This window comes from Oncorhynchus keta, chromosome 13 (assembly GCF_023373465.1).
Source record: "Oncorhynchus keta strain PuntledgeMale-10-30-2019 chromosome 13, Oket_V2, whole genome shotgun sequence".
Lineage (NCBI taxonomy): Eukaryota > Metazoa > Chordata > Actinopteri > Salmoniformes > Salmonidae > Oncorhynchus > Oncorhynchus keta.
Window position 1 is genome coordinate 43,520,654 of NC_068433.1, and position 17,668 is coordinate 43,538,321.

Sequence of the window (17,668 nt, forward strand, 5' to 3'; positions counted from 1 at the left end):
CCATCTACAGCTCAGTCACTGTCCTGGCCTAACCCCAAACCAATCCTGTTCCCTATCCCATCTACAGCTCAGTCACTGTCCTGGCCTAACCCCAAACCAACCATGTTCCCTATCCCATCTACAGCTCAGTCACTGTCCTGGCCTAACCCCAAACCAACCCTGTTCCCTATCCCATCTACAGCTCAGTCACTGTCCTGGCCTAACCCCAAACCAACCCTGTTCCCTATCCCATCTACAGCTCAGTCACTGTCCTGGTCTAACCCCAAACCAACCCTGTTCCCTATCCCATCTACAGCTCAGTCACTGTCCTGGCCTAACCCCAAACCAACCCTGTTCCCTATCCCATCTACAGCTCAGTCACTGTCCTGGCCTAACCCCAAACCAACCCTGTTCCCTATCCCATCTACAGCTCAGTCACTGTCCTGGCCTAACCCCAAACCAACCCTGTTCCCTATCCCATCTACAGCTCAGTCACTGTCCTGGCCTAACCCCAAACCAACCCTGTTCCCTATCCCATCTACAGCTCAGTCACTGTCCTGGTCTAACCCCAAACCAACCCTGTTCCCTATCCCATCTACAGCTCAGTCACTGTCCTGGCCTAACCCCAAACCAACCCTGTTCCCTATCCCATCTACAGCTCAGTCACTGTCCTGGCCTAACCCCAAACCAACCCTGTTCCCTATCCCATCTACAGCTCAGTCACTGTCCTGGTCTAACCCAAACCAACCCTGTTCCCTATCCCATCTACAGCTCAGTCACTGTCCTGGCCTAACCCCAAACCAACCCTGTTCCCTATCCCATCTACAGCTCAGTCACTGTCCTGGTCTAACCCCAAACCAACCCTGTCCCTATCCCATCTACAGCTCAGTCACTGTCCTGGTCTAACCCCAAACCAACCCTGTTCCCTATCCCATCTACAGCTCAGTCACTGTCCTGGCCTAACCCCAAACCAACCCTGTTCCCTATCCCATCTACAGCTCAGTCACTGTCCTGGCCTAACCCCAAACCAACCCTGTTCCCTATCCCATCTACAGCTCAGTCACTGTCCTGGCCTAACCCCAAACCAACCCTGTTCCCTATCCCATCTACAGCTCAGTCACTGTCCTGGCCTAACCCCAAACCAACCCTGTTCCCTATCCCATCTACAGCTCAGTCACTGTCCTGGTCTAACCCCAAACCAACCCTGTTCCCTATCCCATCTACAGCTCAGTCACTGTCCTGGCCTAACCCCAAACCAACCCTGTTCCCTATCCCATCTACAGCTCAGTCACTGTCCTGGCCTAACCTCAAACCAACCCTGTTCCCTATCCCATCTACAGCTCAGTCACTGTCCTGGTCTAACCACAAACCAACCCTGTTCCCTATCCCATCTACAGCTCAGTCACTGTCCTGGCCTAACCCCAAACCAACCCTGTTCCCTATCCCATCTACAGCTCAGTCACTGTCCTGGTCTAACCCCAAACCAACCCTGTCCCCTATCCCATCTACAGCTCAGTCACTGTCCTGGTCTAACCCCAAACCAACCCTGTTCCCTATCCCATCTACAGCTCTGTCACTGTCCTGGTCTAACCCCAAACCAACCCTGTTCCCTATCCCATCTACAGCTCAGTCACTGTCCTGGCCTAACCCCAAACCAACCCTGTTCCCTATCCCATCTACAGCTCAGTCACTGTCCTGGTCTAACCCCAAACCAACCCTGTTCCCTATCCCATCTACAGCTCTGTCACTGTCCTGGTCTAACCCCAAACCAACCCTGTTCCCTATCCCATGTCTGACCACCCCCACCTCAACATATCTGTCTGCTGTTTTTTGTCAACAATATTAACCCCCGAGCCGTATCAAAAGTTCCCCTGGCCATAGCAACAGTTCCTCTCCCCGTGGTCCAGGCCAAGTAGTGTGGCTCTAGCAGGGTTTTAGCAGGCCCGGTGTGCCCGGTGCAGACTGCTAGGCTGCCCATTGTCACCTGGGTGAGATGTGCTGGGTGAGCAGGCTGTTCCTGCCTGACAAACACACCTGGATAGGCCTGCCTGAAAAAGATGTAGGGAGAGGGTGGAGAAAGGGGAGGTTGTGACAGTGGAAAAAGAGAGGGAAATGGGGGTGGGGGAAAGGGAGGAGGAGGAGGAGGTAAAGAGAGTCGATACAGGAAAAGGGGGAGAGAGAGGGAGAGAGAGGCTAGTAATTGTGTTAAATGTAAACTCTGAGAGGTTCTTATGAAAGGGTGTTTGCTGCTGCTGCTACGCCTCATTAAGTAAAACTAGGCATACAGAGGGACAAAGAGATGCTGTGTGTGTGTGTGTGTGTGTGTGTGTGTGTGTGTGTGTGTGTGTGTGTGTGTGTGTGTGTGTGTGTGTGTGTGTGTGTGTGTGCCTGCGTGTGTGTGTGTGTGTGTAGTGAGGATGAGTCAGTTAGTCAGTCAGTCAGTAGAGGAGGGAGTCAGTCAGTAGAGGAGGGAGTCAGTAGAGGAGGGAGTCAGTAGAGGAGGGAGTCAGTCAGTAGAGGAGGGAGTCAGTCAGTAGAGGAGTCAGTCAGTAGAGGAGGGAGTCAGTCGGTAGAGGAGGGAGTCAGTAGAGGAGGGAGTCAGTCAGTAGAGGAGGGAGTCAGTCAGTAGAGGAGGGAGTCAGTCAGTAGAGGAGGGAGTCAGTCAGTAGAGGAGTCAGTCAGTAGAGGAGGGAGTCAGTAGAGGAGGGAGTCAGTCAGAAGAGGAGGGAGTCACGGGGAATGTGTAGAGGATCCTTTCTATCTCCTGTCTGTTTTCTCTCTCTTTCTTTATACCAGCCTCTCTCCCCCACGTTTACTACCCTTTCTCCACAGGACTTTCCTTTCCTCCCACTTTTCTCTCTCTCACTCTCTCTCACCTCTCTCTCTATCCCTTTCTCTCTCTCTGGCAGCAGTAAGGTGTAGAGTAGCTCAGTCTGGTATGTAGCACCACAGAGTGAATATCCCTCAGTCAGGAAGTAATAGACTGGCCTTTCTACACCTCCACGACTACTCCCTCTCTTTCCACTTCTCTACCGTTGTCCTCTCTTCCCCTACATCTCTCTTTCTCTCACTCTCTCCCCCTCTGTTTCGTTCTCTCCATGTACTGTACATGTTATCCATGTGATAGGATGAGAGAGCATTTTCATTTTGTTCCTACAGCAGATGTACATCTCACAGAAACAGTATGGGAGGTCTGCCCCTGGTGAGACAGACAGACTGAAACATTGAAACAACATTCATATTACATGAATGTAATATTAATGTAACAAGGATCAAACGTATGTCATATTTCAACATGGAAAAGCTTCAACTCTTGTTGTGTTCATTTGTGTGTGTGTGTGTGTGTGTGTGTGTGTGTGTGTGTGTGTGTGTGTGTGTGTGTGTGTGTACTACAGGGCTGTGGGCCGAAGATCTACAGTTTCATCAGAGGAACTAAGCAGCTGCAGGTGCTGCGTTTCCTGGGTGTGTCTATAGGAGTGGCCCAGATTCTGGCCATGACCCTGACCCTAACCCTGCTCTGGGCCCTCTACTACGACCGCAAGCCCCCCGAGCCCACCCCGCTCGACCCCCCACCAGGAACCGACCCTGGATCTCTAACCATCACCCACGGACCCCAATGGGAGGCTCCTAAATCGGGTAACACTCGCCTGGCTGAGGCCTGGTCCAATGCTGCGACCACGTCTAACGGACATGGACACACCCAGTTTGAGATGGAGAGGCTGTCCTAGCGGGGGGGTACACTGTCTACCCATCTGCCCCTCACACTACCCCTCACCCCTACTTCCCATACACTGAGAGAGGGAAATAATAAGGGGATGAGGAGAAAGTGTGAGACTAGATGAGGGGAGAGAAGGGGGTTGAGAAAAAGAGGGTAGGAGCTATGAGAGAGATTGGGCACAGGTGCAGGAGCGTGAATGCCCCCCCCATACCCCCCTCTCTTTCCCGTAGGACAACATGTCAATGACATACTGGACTGTGGGACTTTTTAGGACTATTTTGTCACAGCCTGGATTGGAAATTGTAACGGAAACTAAATAACTAAGTCAATGCTTGCTCCTGTAGCGTCACCACTATCCAAAAGTGAGGAGCGGAGGGAATTGTTTTAGTTTTCCCAGCATTCCTCCTCCTCGTTGGGAATGTTTGGGAATATCACCACTAGCACTGACTGGATGAAACCTGTTCAGCAAAGACTGCTGTAAGGACATGTCAACTATTCATCTCACTCAAAACACACCGAACCAAGGAAATTCAGTTTATCTGGATATTTGGAAATATCATGTCTTAATTTGACAGACCTGTTGGAATCCACAGGAACCACTCAGCCATATTCATGAGCGTTTGTGCACCAGTCAGAGTGTATTATCGTAGTCTACTATAAATGGAACATGATATTGGCTATTTATTTCTGGCTCTGTGAGAATAATGCATATGAGCTCAAACAATAATCTGTGCATGTGATCATTTCAGAGGGGTTGTGAACTATACTGTGTTGTTTGCCAAGGAATAATAACACAACCAAGTGTTTGTTCTCTGATAAAGATCACTGTCAGAATGACACACTTAGGGATGAAAAATAAAATGTTATTTCATCGCCACACAGCACATATCATAAACATTTGAAGCGAACAGAATTCATTCTGGGAGAACGATGAGAACGATATGTGGGAGAGTAGGGTCTTTCATTCTGAAATAACATACCCTGCTTTCAGTGGGGGCTGCTGAGGGGAGGGCGACTCATAATAATGTCGGGAACGGAGCAAATGTAATGGCATCAAACATATAGAAACCAGGTGTTTAATGCCATTCCACTCATTCTGCTCCAGCCAGTACCATGAGCCCTTCCTCCCAAATGAAGGTGCCACCAACCTCCCGTGCCTGTTTTCCATTGAGAATCCATAGTATTTATAGCTAGAAGGGCAGTCTGTAAACTGCAGCTGTCAACACCCACTGAATGTCAGAAACTACCCATAAGATCCTTTAAGGCCACTGGTGATTATATTTAATGTTTGCCCTCTAGCTGTGTGCCCCCTTACTGTGTGTCCTCTAGCTGTGTGTCCCCTTGCTGTATGTCCCCTTGCTGTGTGCCCCCTTGCTGTGTGTCCCCTTGCTGTGTGTCCCCTTGCTGTGTGTCCCCTTGCTGTGTGCCCCCTTGCTGTGTGTCCCCTTGCTGTGTGTCCCCTTGCTGTGTGTCCCCTTGCTGTGTGCCCCCTTGCTGTGTGTCCCCTTGCTGTGTGTCCCCTTGCTGTGTGCCCCCTTGTTGTGTGTCCCCTTGCTGTGTGTTCCCTTGCTGTGTGCCCTCTAGCTGTGTGCCCCCTTGCTGTGTGTCCCCTTGCTGTGTGTCCCCTTGCTGTGTGCCCCCTTGCTGTCCCTCATCAAAGGACTCTGGTCATCGTTGGCTTTCGGCAAGGATACTCCAGAGGTGTCACTCTTAAATGCTGCTGGACGGACACATGAATGGAGAGAACTTTGGTACCAACCTAAGGGTTCCTGGGGGACAGTGATGTACTGTATGGGCAGGGTGAATGAAGGTGGCAGAGTCCCCTTTCAAAGTACACCCTTAATCGGAGAAGCACAGGCTTGAACCCAAACTAACCCCTATGCCCCTAACTTTAGGCCCTCATTGATTCCTACTTGATGCACTAAAAGTAGTAGCTGGGAGTAGAAAGGCATCAGCAATATAGTCACAGCTCCACCTAGGCCTCCAGGTTGGCAGCTTTCTGACAGTTTCACTCATTTCAGATCAGCAACGACAAACCAGAAAGTGTGTAATGTAAGTGGTTATAGGTTGGTTCAAGGTCACAGAGAGACATGCGATTGGGCCAGTGTATATTGAGTAGCAACTTTAACTTAGACATTTTTGATGGAGGGGAAAAAGTGCCTGTTAGAAGAAGAGTAGAATGGATGGATGAGCCTACAGTTAAAATCCTGCTGTCTCTCTCTCTCTCCCTCCCTCCTTCTCCTAACTCCTTCCCTCGCTCTGTTCACTGCTTGACAATGTGAAGGATATGATTTATGAAAGAGGGAAAGGCGTGTAGCGCCCCTGTCACAGTGGGTTACAAAAGACATATTGTTCTCTTGCTGCCGCTGTCTCTCCCCTCCGCTCTACCTCCTACGTCTATTCACTTATTCATCCTAGTGGGATATGTGTGTGTGTGTGTGTGTGTGTGTGTGTGTGTGTGTGTGTGTGTGTGTGTGTGTGTGTGTGTGTGTGTGTGTGTGTGTGTGTGTGTGTGTGTGTGTGTGTGTGTGTGTGTGTGTGTGTGTGTGTGTGTGTGTGAGAGAGAAAGAAAGAGAGAAACAGTGTGGTGTACAGACAGTAAGCCTCTTCATTCCTCTTTCCTCACATACAGTACCAGTTGAAAGTTTGGACACACCTACTCATTCAAAGGTTTTTCTTTATTTTTATTATTTTCTACATTGCAGAATAATAGGGAAGACATCAAAACTATGAAATAACACATATCATGTAGTAACCAAAAAAGTGTTAAACAAATCAAAATAGATTTTAGATTCTTCAAAGTAGCCACCTTTTGCCTTGATAACAGCTTTGCATACTCTTGGCATTCTCTCAACCAGCTTCATCTGGAATTATTTTCCAACTGTCTTGAAGGAGTTCCCACATATGCTGAGCACTTGTTGGCTGCTTTTCCTTTACTCTGCGGTCCAACTCATCACAAACCATCTCAATTGAGTTGAGGTCAGGTCATCTGATGCAGCACTCCATCACTCTCCTTCTTGGTCAAATAGCCCTAACACAGCCTGGATGTGTGTTGGGTCATTGTCCTGTTGAATAACAAATCATAGTCCTACTAAGCACAAACCAGATGGGATGGTGTATCGCTGCAGAATGCTGTGGTAACCATGCTGGTTAAGTGTGCCTTGAATTCTAAATAAATCACAGACAGTGTCTCCAGCACCACCACACCATCACATCTCCTCCTCCATGCTTCGCGGTGGGAACTACACATGCAGAGATATCCTTTCACCTATGATGAAAGGATAGACACGGTGGTTGAATCCAAAAATTCCCCCGGTCTAATGTCCATTGCTCGAGTTTCTTGGCCCAAGCAAGTCTTTTCTTATTATCTGTGTCCTTTAGTAGTGGTTTCTTTGCAGCAATATGACCATAAAGGCCTGATTCAGGCAGTCTCCTCTGAACAGTTGATATTGAGATGTGTCTGTTACTTGAACTCTGTGAAGCATTTTTTTGGGCTGCAATTTCTGAGGCTGGTAACTCAAATGAACTTATCCTCTGCAGCAGAGGTAACTCTAGGTCCTCCTTTTATGTGGTGGTCCTCATGAGAACCAGTTTCATCATAGCGCTTGATGGTTTTTGCAACTGCACTTGTAGAAATGTTCAAAGTTCTTGACATTTTCCACATTGACTGACCTTCATGTCTTAAAGTAAAGTAATGATGGACTATTGTTTCGCTTTTTTTTATTTGAGCTGTTCTTGTCATAATATGGACTTGGTCTTTTACCAAATAAGGCTACCTTCTGTTCATCACTCCTACATTGTCACACAACTGATTGGCTCAAACGCATTAAGGAAAGAAATTCCACAAATGAACTTTTAAGGAGGCACACCTGTTAATTGAAAGGCATTCCAGGTGACTTCCTCATGAAGCTGGTTGAGAGAATGCCAAGAATATGCAAAGCGGTCATCAAGGTAAAGGGTGGCTGCTTTGAAGAATCTCAAATATAAAATATATTTAATTATTTTAATAAAACTTTTTTTGCTTACATGATTCCATATGTGTCAGTTCATAGTTTTGATGTCTTCACTATCATTCTACAATGTAGAAAATAGTAAAAATAAATAAAAACCCTGGAATTAGTAGGTTTGTCCAAACTGGCACTGCAGATATATATAGGCCTAGATCCATTTCCCTCTGTTCTTAGTCTCTGTCTAATTGATACAGATCTATGATATTTTGCTCTCTGAATTTAGTTTTGAATAACAGTAGAGAAGTCATGGAGAAAGGACTGTCTTAATCCCACAAGTCTCTTTGGAGACAAGCGGGTCACTGCTTTAGGACAAATTCACAGTAGACATGGGTACAGAGGGATACAAACACATACTCTCTCTCCCCTCCCTTTCTCTCTCGGTGTACAGTAAAAGGAGCCAGCGGCAGAAATAAAACCATTACCCTCTGACCCCTGTGTAAAAATAGCTGGGGCAGAAATAGTCTATGTGCTGGCATGCTGCTTGGGTAAGTCCCGCTTCAGTTTCCCCCCTGATGCATGTCATCTGCAATGCACCCTGGGAAGCTGAGGGACTACACATCCTCCCAAAACATCTCAATTACTAACCCCCTGATGAGAAATATGCTAATACAGATAGACAAATGTGCACGCACACACACACACACACACAGATGTACACACACACACACACACACACACACACACACACACACACACACACACACACACACACACACACACACACACACACACACACACACACACACACACACACACACACACACACACACACACACACACACACACACACACACAGGCCAACTCCCTTATGAGAAATATGCTAATACATTCACAATGCAGAGAGAAATTACCCTGGGAGATAGACTCTCCTGCTCCATATTGTATGGCTGAAATTGGACAAGACTGCACCCCCTCACCCCATCATGTCCCCGCTCACAGCTATAGGACTATCATTATATAGTGTCTTCAGAAAGTATAAACCCCCTTGACTTTTTCCACATTTTGTCGTGTTACAAAGTGTGATTAAAATTGATTTAATTGTCATATTTGGTCAACGATCTACACAATGTCAATTGTGCAACATTTGATTGCGCAACATGTGCCATTATTCTTTTCAAAATTCTTCAAGCTCTGGCAAATTGGTTGTTGATCATTACTAGACAACCATTTTCAGGTCATGCCATATTTTTTAAAACAGATATAAGTCAAAACTGTAACTCGGCCACTCAGGAACATTCACTGTCTTCTTAGTAAGCAACTCTAGTGTAGATTTAGCCTTGTGTTTTAGGTTATTGTCCTGCTGAAAGGTGAATTAATCTCCCAGTTTCTGTTGGAAAGCAGACTGAACCAGGTTTTCCTCTAGGATTTTGCCTGTGCTTAGCTCCATTCCGTTTCTTTTTATCCTAAAAAGTAATCCTGAGTCCTTTAACAATTACAAGCATACCCATAACATGATGCAGCGACCACAATGCTTGGCAATTATACAATTCTGTTATGTGTTGTATTGTATTGGATTAGCCCCAAACAAAACACTTTTTATTCAGGACAAAAAGTGAATTGCTTTGCCACAGTTTTTGCAGGATTACTTTAGTGCCTTGTTGCAAATTGGATGTATGTTTTGGAAAAACAATTATTCTGTACATGCTTCCTTCTTTTCACTCTGTCAATTAGGTTAGTATTGTGGAGTAACTACAATGTTGTTGATCCATCTTCAGTTTTCTCCTGCAGCTATTAAACTCTTAACTGCTTTAAAGTCACCATTGATTGGCCTCATGGTGAAATCCCTGAGCGTTTTATGTCCTCTCCGACAACTTATCCATTTTAAATTCAGCCTGAAACACAACAAAATGTGGAAAAAGTCAAGGGGTGTGAATACTTTCTGAAGGCACTGTACATTTTGTATTAACAGCAGTTCTTTGGTGCAGAAGTTACACTGAAATATGTGGGTATACAACATAGCGTATAAGTAGAAATACGGTAGATTATATTGGTGCAGCAAAGCAGACCGTACATTGACTTTGAAAACATCTAAATGTTGATGTCAAAAGAAGACAACCAGTCTTATATAAGTATTTTAATAGGACAATGATTTGTTCTATTTACTAATAGACACTGCACCGGACTAAACAATTGAATTGTATTTTTTTTAATATCTTTTCAATAATTCATATACAGTATTTTTGTCAACACAAGCTTTAACAGATCAAAAGTAATCATCATATAATCATCCTTTTAATTTCTTCAATTTACATAATCTCATGTACAAGACCTAAGTACACTCCTTCATCCCTAAAAGTTTTTCACTTAGGCATGGAAACTGAAAGACAGAGGGTGTGTCCCAAATGGCACCCTACTCCCTATATAGTGCACTACTTTTGACCAGAGTCCTATGTGCCCTGATCAAAAGTAGTGCACTATATAGGGAATAGGGTGCCGTTGGGATGTATCCAGAGACAACCCCTGTCCTTGTGCAACACTAAACCCAAAGTTCTCCAACAAACGCATGCATTTTGTCTTAGAAAAATATTAAGCCGGTTCTTAAAATGCGGTGGAGCAGAAGGCTAACTAAAATAAGACACTAGAACCTTCGGTGAAAATGATTTTTAAAAACGACTAAACCATGATGATTTTTACTACACCAAAGAACAATTTACAGCACATGTGTACGAGCAACATTTGTAATTATTTTTTTCTCTTTACATGAACAAAAAAAGACAGATTTTTCAACATCATTTGATATTTTAAAAAATATGTATTTGTGTTTCTCTATTGTCTCTCTCCCACTCTCTCTGCTCTCTGATACAAAGCATATCTTTACCAACAAACAAAAAAATTGTTGCATATGTCACATCATAGTCAAGCAGTGATGGTGAAGTGGACAGATTTCGGGGCGGGAGGTGGGAAAGGGGCGGGGGTTGGAGCAGGGGGTGTGGCATTCGCTTCAGCAGTCTCAAGAGCCACGTTCAGTCCACCAACGTCAGCCATCTTGGAAAACGGAAAAGCGGAAAAAAATATCGTCACCGGAAACGACAAGTTCTCGATAAAACCTCCCGAGATCTCACAGCCGAGATATAGAACATCATTAAATCAGCTCGCTGGATTTTAAACTGTCATTCAATGTATTTGCATTGATTTCGTTGTACTGATTTGGAATGGTTACAGGATTCCATCCCCGCCAAGCGCTGAGAGTGTTCTAGCTACGGTGATAGCTGAGCTATCAGTCACGACAAGACAGAATTATCATAGAGCGTCAGCTCAATAAACACTTTCAGTCAATCATGTTTGGTCGACTGGTACAGGAGCTTCCTTTGCACTTTGATTTTCATTTTCCATACCAAACCCCCATTTGGTGATAAAGTATGGAGGCCTGTGTGGTACAAATCAGGAACAAAACAAACGTCATACTGTCTGTAGCAAACCAACATGCACTTCAAATGAACAGAGACCTTCAAAATAGAAGTCTAATCACAGTTTTTATCCTCATATTCAGAAGAAAATCATCTTTGTATCAAAATGGAATGGACTCAAATATCTGTGTGTTCATTTAAGACTTCCTCTATTCCCCTCATTCAATCTGCTTTAGCATGTCCACAATGCATAAAACAAGACAAAACACAACATTGGGGTTTGGATAAAACACATCGATATATCTATAAAAAACCTCAATAAACCCTCAATAAATGAAACAATAAACCCATTTCAAGGTCAGGCATCATGTGGGTGCTGCTTTGAATGTTAAATCACGACAAATGATGTAGTCAACTCTGGTTGAGAGAGAGGGATAGTTTCAAAATGGCATCAAAGGTATTCAGTATTCACAATGGCCATTCGGTTAGAGAGGACAGGACGGACAGGAGAGGAACAATCATGTCTTTCATACAAATAGGTACTCAAGTAAATCAGCTCTGAGAGAAAGGGCGAGTGTGATATGCTAGATCACCAATATATACAGCACACACACCGAGGACTCAACCCTAATTGCTCATGCTAATGTCACACATACAGGTGAGAGCAATGGGGTCATGCGCACACACACGCACACACGCACAGAGTCCTCCCCACCACACACAGTAGCCCTCCCTAAACAATTGATTCCCATTCAAAATCCTTACCCTTAACCATTACCTTAACACTGACTTGCAATATACAGACAGAGCAGAAAGTTGCAATAGGCCCGCTCAACCCAAGGATTGATACCAGCACAAACAGAAACCCTCTTAAACCAAACCTTAACCTGAACCCTGACCCTAAATGTAAACCTAACCCCTAAAATAGCCTTTTTCCTTGTGGGGACCGGCTCAATGTTTCCACTTGTCCGAATGTTCCTTGTTTTACTATCCTTGTGTGGACTTCTGGTCCCCACGAGAATAGTACAACTAAAAACACACATACACAGGCACACACAAAACATAACCCTAACCCCAAACCCTGAACCTAACCCTTAAGCCTAAAATAGCATTTTTAGCAAATTCAGGACATGAAAAAAGTCCTGACTTTTCAAAAATGTCCTTGTTTTCCTACCTTATCAGGCCATTTTGGTGAATTGTTAGGACATTATGATCCTGATAATATTGGAAACCATGTACACACACACCCACATGCACACACTTTTCAAGACTTTTTGGGGAGTAAAAATGTATTCCGATTCAAAATCCTATTTTCCCTAACCCCTAAACTAACCCTTAACCAGAGTATGTGAGCGGAGTTGAGCAGTAGGAAATCACGCTCACTGCTCACGGAGTTGTGCTTGCACACAGCTCCACGTTCTTTCCAACCACTCCCTTAAAAAAACACTCCTCTCTCACCAGAAAGAAAACTGCTGCTCCAAATTCGCTCCATTCATTAAAATCACAATTTAACCAACACCCATCTATTTTTGTGACTTCTTGGACCTACCATTTGATTTTGAAGTATTGAAACCAAACCATATGATTTGAATGAAAAGTATTATAATAAAAATGAAACGGTGAATGTAAGACGTGCTCATCCTTTCAAATAGACTGTATGTCACATTAAACAGCATATGAACCAGTGTTATGTTCGAGACCATCTAAAGCGAGATTGATTCAAGACCAAGACCAGGAGTCTGACAAGGGGAAAAATGTGAGACCATGATTGCAATTTTGTCAAATCACCAATATAATAAGAGTTCAGAATGTCCAGTATTTCTGTGTTCATATTTCAGAATAACATGTGGATTCTTTAGACATTCCGAATAGTGAAGAAATACATGTTGAGGAAAATAGAAGCACTCTACATATATTAGTAACCCAAACACAGTGGAGCACAATGGGCCTTCTACGCCTTCAGAGAAGGGCTAAGGATTTATAAAATAATTATTATAATAATAATATAATAATAATAATGATAATGATATTATTATCAATGATGTTCTGATTTAATCTGTTTAGTTTTGTTGAAAAAGAAAGGGTTAACACTGAATAGAAAAAAAGATCCAATCAGGATTCTCTTTGCTGGTCTCTGGGGAGATAAATCTAGCTAGCTAAATCAGTCCTTGGCTATCAGAATATAGATAAATGCATCCACCATTCAACTGTATTAGGGCACACATTTGGAGTGACAGTAGAATAAACCAATCACATTTTGACTTACTTTTGCCTTCTTGACGGCCCCACTACGCAATAGCGAGTAGTAGTTTTCCCACGGTCTAGCTAGCTAGCATTTGTTGTCGGCTAATTTGCAGCAGTTGCAGCAGGTGTTATCAATTAATAAAAGCTTTAATCGTTGTGTTTTGTAGTCTTATGATTGGGACCTACTGGATTATTGTGTCCGGGTTTATGGACTGCTCATCCTTTATCACCATGCTGTGTGTGACTGCTGTCTTTCCATCAGCCCTAAGCAGTGGCGTCGTGGTACCTGGAGAAGTGGGTATATTCACATTTTGCAACAAAGTTCCCAATCGCCCCGCCCAGCGAAGGAATGGCAACCTGTGTTTTCCAATAGATGTTTCATATTTTCACTCTCAAAATTTGAAAAAATACAAAAATGTAAGGTCTAAGTCCACAACAATGCTTAAACTACATCAATCTAATTGGGTGAGCCTGTGGGCCTGACTCCCCAGTGGCCTGTCCACCCAGGCCCATCCATGTCTATGCCCCGGATGCAAGCAGAACATGATGACAATTGCGCATCAAAAATTGCCTACTAACCAACACTTGTGATTGTGTAGGCTACTTTGTGCATGATTTCTCTATTGTACCACATAATTGATACATCGTGTACCTCCACTACACTACTTTCTTATGCACCAGTAGGGATTAATAAGCAGTCAGGATACACAATGCCCACTGAAAAAAAGTGGGTATACGGTTTATACCTGCATATAGCCTGGTATTAAGGTTGCTGTCCTTTCAGAATCACGAACCTGTCACACACCGAAGGCCTATAGGTTCACCACTGCGCAAACATGTCTGTAATAGATATAAAGTATGTTAACATACTGTAGTAATGTTTCAAGAAATGAGTGTATATTTGGCCTGGCGAAGCAGATTTATGCGCTGATTGAATTGAAGCTGATATTACTCGTTGTTTTTACTTCGCTGGTCTCAGGAGAAATTTGAGTCCTCACTGTCCTAGACCGAGTCAAGACAGAGTACAGATGTATCCGACAACGAGACAAGACCAAGACACTCAATACGTGGTCTCGAGACCGGACTTGAGACTCGAGAACTACAACACTGATAAACACTCGAAATAGGTCAGGAGCCAGACAGGGAGCCTGATAAGGAACGGAAATTAAGTACTTAAGCTGTATTATTTCAATTATTTCAAGGCTATAGCCTACAAAGAAATGCATTGTGAAGCATTTGCGAATGCGACACACTTGGCTGGTAGGGAGACAGGGACGTTAAGCGCTCCACATTTTGTTGTATTACACCATTATAGTCTATAAATTGCGCATATCGCCTGTGACTTAGAATTAAATACAAATTAAACGAAAAATGCCAGTTTAGCCAAAGTCTGTTCCTTCAGGGTCAGGTGCCTGGACAGCAGGCCAGCAGCTGAGAACATCCTATCCATGCTTCAAAGCCACTGTGGATGGTAAACATCATTTTGTCCACCCTTGCTAGGCTGGGCAGAGTTTTTTTTCTCCATAGGTAGGCCTAAAGGCAGTGGTGTAAAGTACTTAAGAAGTTAAGAAGTTTTTTGGGGTATCTGTACTTTACAATTTCTATTTTTGACAGCTTTTACTTTTACGAAAGACAATCAGGTACTTTTTAATCCATACATTTCCCCTGACACCCAAAAGTGCTCACTATATTTTGAATGCTGAGCAGGACAAGATATTGTCCAATTTATGCGTTTATCAAGATACCATTCCTGGTCATCGCAACTGCCTCTGATCTGGCGGACTCACTAAATAGACATGCTTAATTTGTAAATTATGTCTGAGTGTTGGGGATAGCCCCTGGCTATCCGTAAATTAAAAAAAATAAATATATAATCATAATCATATAATAATATAATCAATTTTAAATTATTTATACTTTTACTTTTGATACTTAAGTATATTAAAAACCAAATACTTAAAAAAAAACTTTTACTCAAGTAGTATTTTACTGGGTGACTTCACTTTTACTTGAGTCATTTTCTATTAAGGTATCTTTACTTTTACTCAAGTATGACATTACGGTACTTTTCCACCACTGCCTAAAGTTTTTTAGGCAAAATAACCCAACCAAAACGGAAAGCTCCTTGACAGTTGGAATATGCCAGGCCTTTTGGGACAAAATCAAGTAGGGACTATTGTATGAATAAAGCAAAAATGAAGGAAACTTTTAAGAGATCTGATTTCCCACTCTTTCCTTTCTTTTAGCATGTGCACGTCATAAGTACACCATCATACTTTCGGGATATGTGTCTTTTCAGATTCCACAATGATTCTTTAGTTGTGGACACATCACTGCACACTACATCACTGCACTCCCTCTCTTGCTCTAGGCCGTCATCTTTGTAAGTCACCTTGATTTAGCAGCTGTCAGTAGCTCGAGAAAGGGGCTATAGCAGCACACAAGTAGACTAAACATACATGCTTACTCGGGCATGCCCTGGGCTAGTGAAATGAGCGCTACTGGAGAATGAGCGCTACTGGAGAATGAGCGCTACAAAATTGGAGCGGGCAAGAAGGATGACGCTCCAGCCTTTGAGAATCGCGCTCTGCGCTCCAGTCAAATTGAGCACGCTCCGCTCCTCGCTACGCTCCGCTCCTCGCTACGCTCCAGCTCCGTTCCACTTCACTCGCATACTCTGCCCTTAACCTAACCTTAACCCTAACCTTAACCACAAACCTTTAACCCTAAACCTTAACTCCTAACCCTAACCTTAAACGTAACCCTAACATTAAACGTAACCCTAACCGCAACCCCAAACCATAAAACAAACCCTTAAGCCTAAAATTGAATTTTAACAAATTCAGTCCTGACTTTTCAAACATGTTCTTGTTTTGTTACCTTGTCCGGACATGCTGGTCCTGATAAGGTAGGAAAATATGTACACACAGTGCATACACCCCCTTGCTCTCATTTTTGTCAAAATGTTTTAAATTACTTTTTCTTTTCTCTCCTACTCCACACATTTCAGAACATGGCAAATATACATCTGCTCTAGTCAAACTCACGGCCTTAACAAACAATAAAAACCAATACAAATTCCACCTCCCCCATTTCGGTTTTAAGACATCACATTTAAAGACACACAATATAGAAAAAAATAGTAATGGTAAGTTTTCCCTTGGAGAGTGTTTGGAGGGAGTGGCTGCAGTTAGACAAGGTAGCTAGGGAGTAGCTGCAGTTAGACAAGGTGGCTAGGGAGTGGCTTCAGTTAGGCAAGGTAGCTAGGGAGTAGCTGCAGTTAGACAAGGTGGCTAGGGAGTGGCTGCAGTTAGACAAGGTAGCTAGGGAGTAGCTGCAGTTAGACAAGGTGGCTAGGGAGTGGCTGCAGTTAGACAAGGTAGCTAGGGAGTAGCTGCAGTTAGACAAGGTGGCTAGGGAGTAGCTGCAGTTAGACAAGGTGGCTAGGGAGTAGCTGCAGTTAGACAAGGTGGCTAGGGAGTAGCTGCAGTTAGACAAGGTGGCTAGGGAGTAGCTGCAGTTAGACAAGGTGGCTAGGGAGTAGCTGCAGTTAGACAAGGTGGCTAGGGAGTAGCTGCAGTTAGACAAGGTGGCTAGGGAGTAGCTGCAGTTAGACAAGGTGGCTAAATGCTCTCCATTTGTGTGTCCTTTGTAAGGCGCTAATCTCAGTCGCCACGGCAACGCAGTCTCTCCCCACCAAAAAAATCCAAGGCGGAGCTTTGTGCTGCAGCTTCACACTGCAACTTTATTTCACCACAAGAGCAGACGTGTAGTAGCTTCGTGTAGGAAAACAAAAAGGGTCCTGCAGCCTAAACTGTCCCCCCTAACCACCACATCACACCTCCCCTTACCCCTTCCTCCCTGCAAACACCGTTCTCTGATTGGAGCAGGGAAGGGTCTCTCTTCTTTAGCTCTCTCTATCTCTCTCTCCGTGTTAGGGTTGCCATGGTGATGGTGGTGGTGGGGTGGGGAGGCGAGGGCCCTAGAGGGCGGACACTCTGACGATGTTGGCTTGTGAGTAGTCGGGGGAGGAGGCGGAGCCGTCGTCCTCGGGCGTGGTGACGGGCGGTGTGGGCAGTGTGATGACGGCCGCCGTGATGTAGGGCTGCTTGCAGTTCAGAGGCACCGTCTCCTCAAACTTAGCGTTCAGACTGGAGCGGCTGGAGATGGGGGGTGAAATAGACAGAGACAAAGAGGATGGCCAGCCAGAGAGAAAGTGGTCCAGTGTTTAGTAACACAGAGAGATAAGACAACTGTCCATTCCATGGCCAGGGTTCCCAGGCCAGACCAGTGGGACCACACATACACCCAACACCACGCCACAGCTGGACATAGCCAGCATACCAACACACTGACTCACCATGGGAAGA

At 44.4% G+C, this 17,668-nt stretch overlaps 2 protein-coding genes across 12 annotated transcripts in view; one reads left to right on the plus strand and one right to left on the minus strand.

Moving 5' to 3' along the window:
• Positions 1-17,261, plus strand: part of LOC118392382 (tetraspanin-12-like) — a 37,993-nt gene extending 20,732 nt beyond the window's left edge. For 3 of the 11 annotated variants that reach the window (XM_052460231.1, XM_052460229.1, XM_052460230.1), the window contains one exon: positions 3,375-16,818. In XM_052460231.1, coding sequence (XP_052316191.1) covers positions 3,375-3,707 — 333 coding nt within the window. In that variant the 3' untranslated portion in view covers positions 3,708-16,818. Of the gene's footprint in view, positions 1-3,374 lie in introns of all 11 variants that reach the window. The other 8 variants (XR_008062889.1, XR_008062890.1, XR_008062892.1 and 5 more) reach the window with 8 other exon arrangements.
• A 19-nt stretch (positions 17,262-17,280) lies between these two features.
• The window catches only part of LOC118392571 (potassium voltage-gated channel subfamily D member 2-like), a 166,247-nt gene continuing 165,859 nt past the window's right edge, over positions 17,281-17,668 (minus strand). The window contains exon 6 of the mRNA XM_052460228.1: positions 17,281-17,458. Coding sequence (XP_052316188.1) covers positions 17,281-17,458 — 178 coding nt within the window. The remainder of the gene's footprint in view (positions 17,459-17,668) is intronic.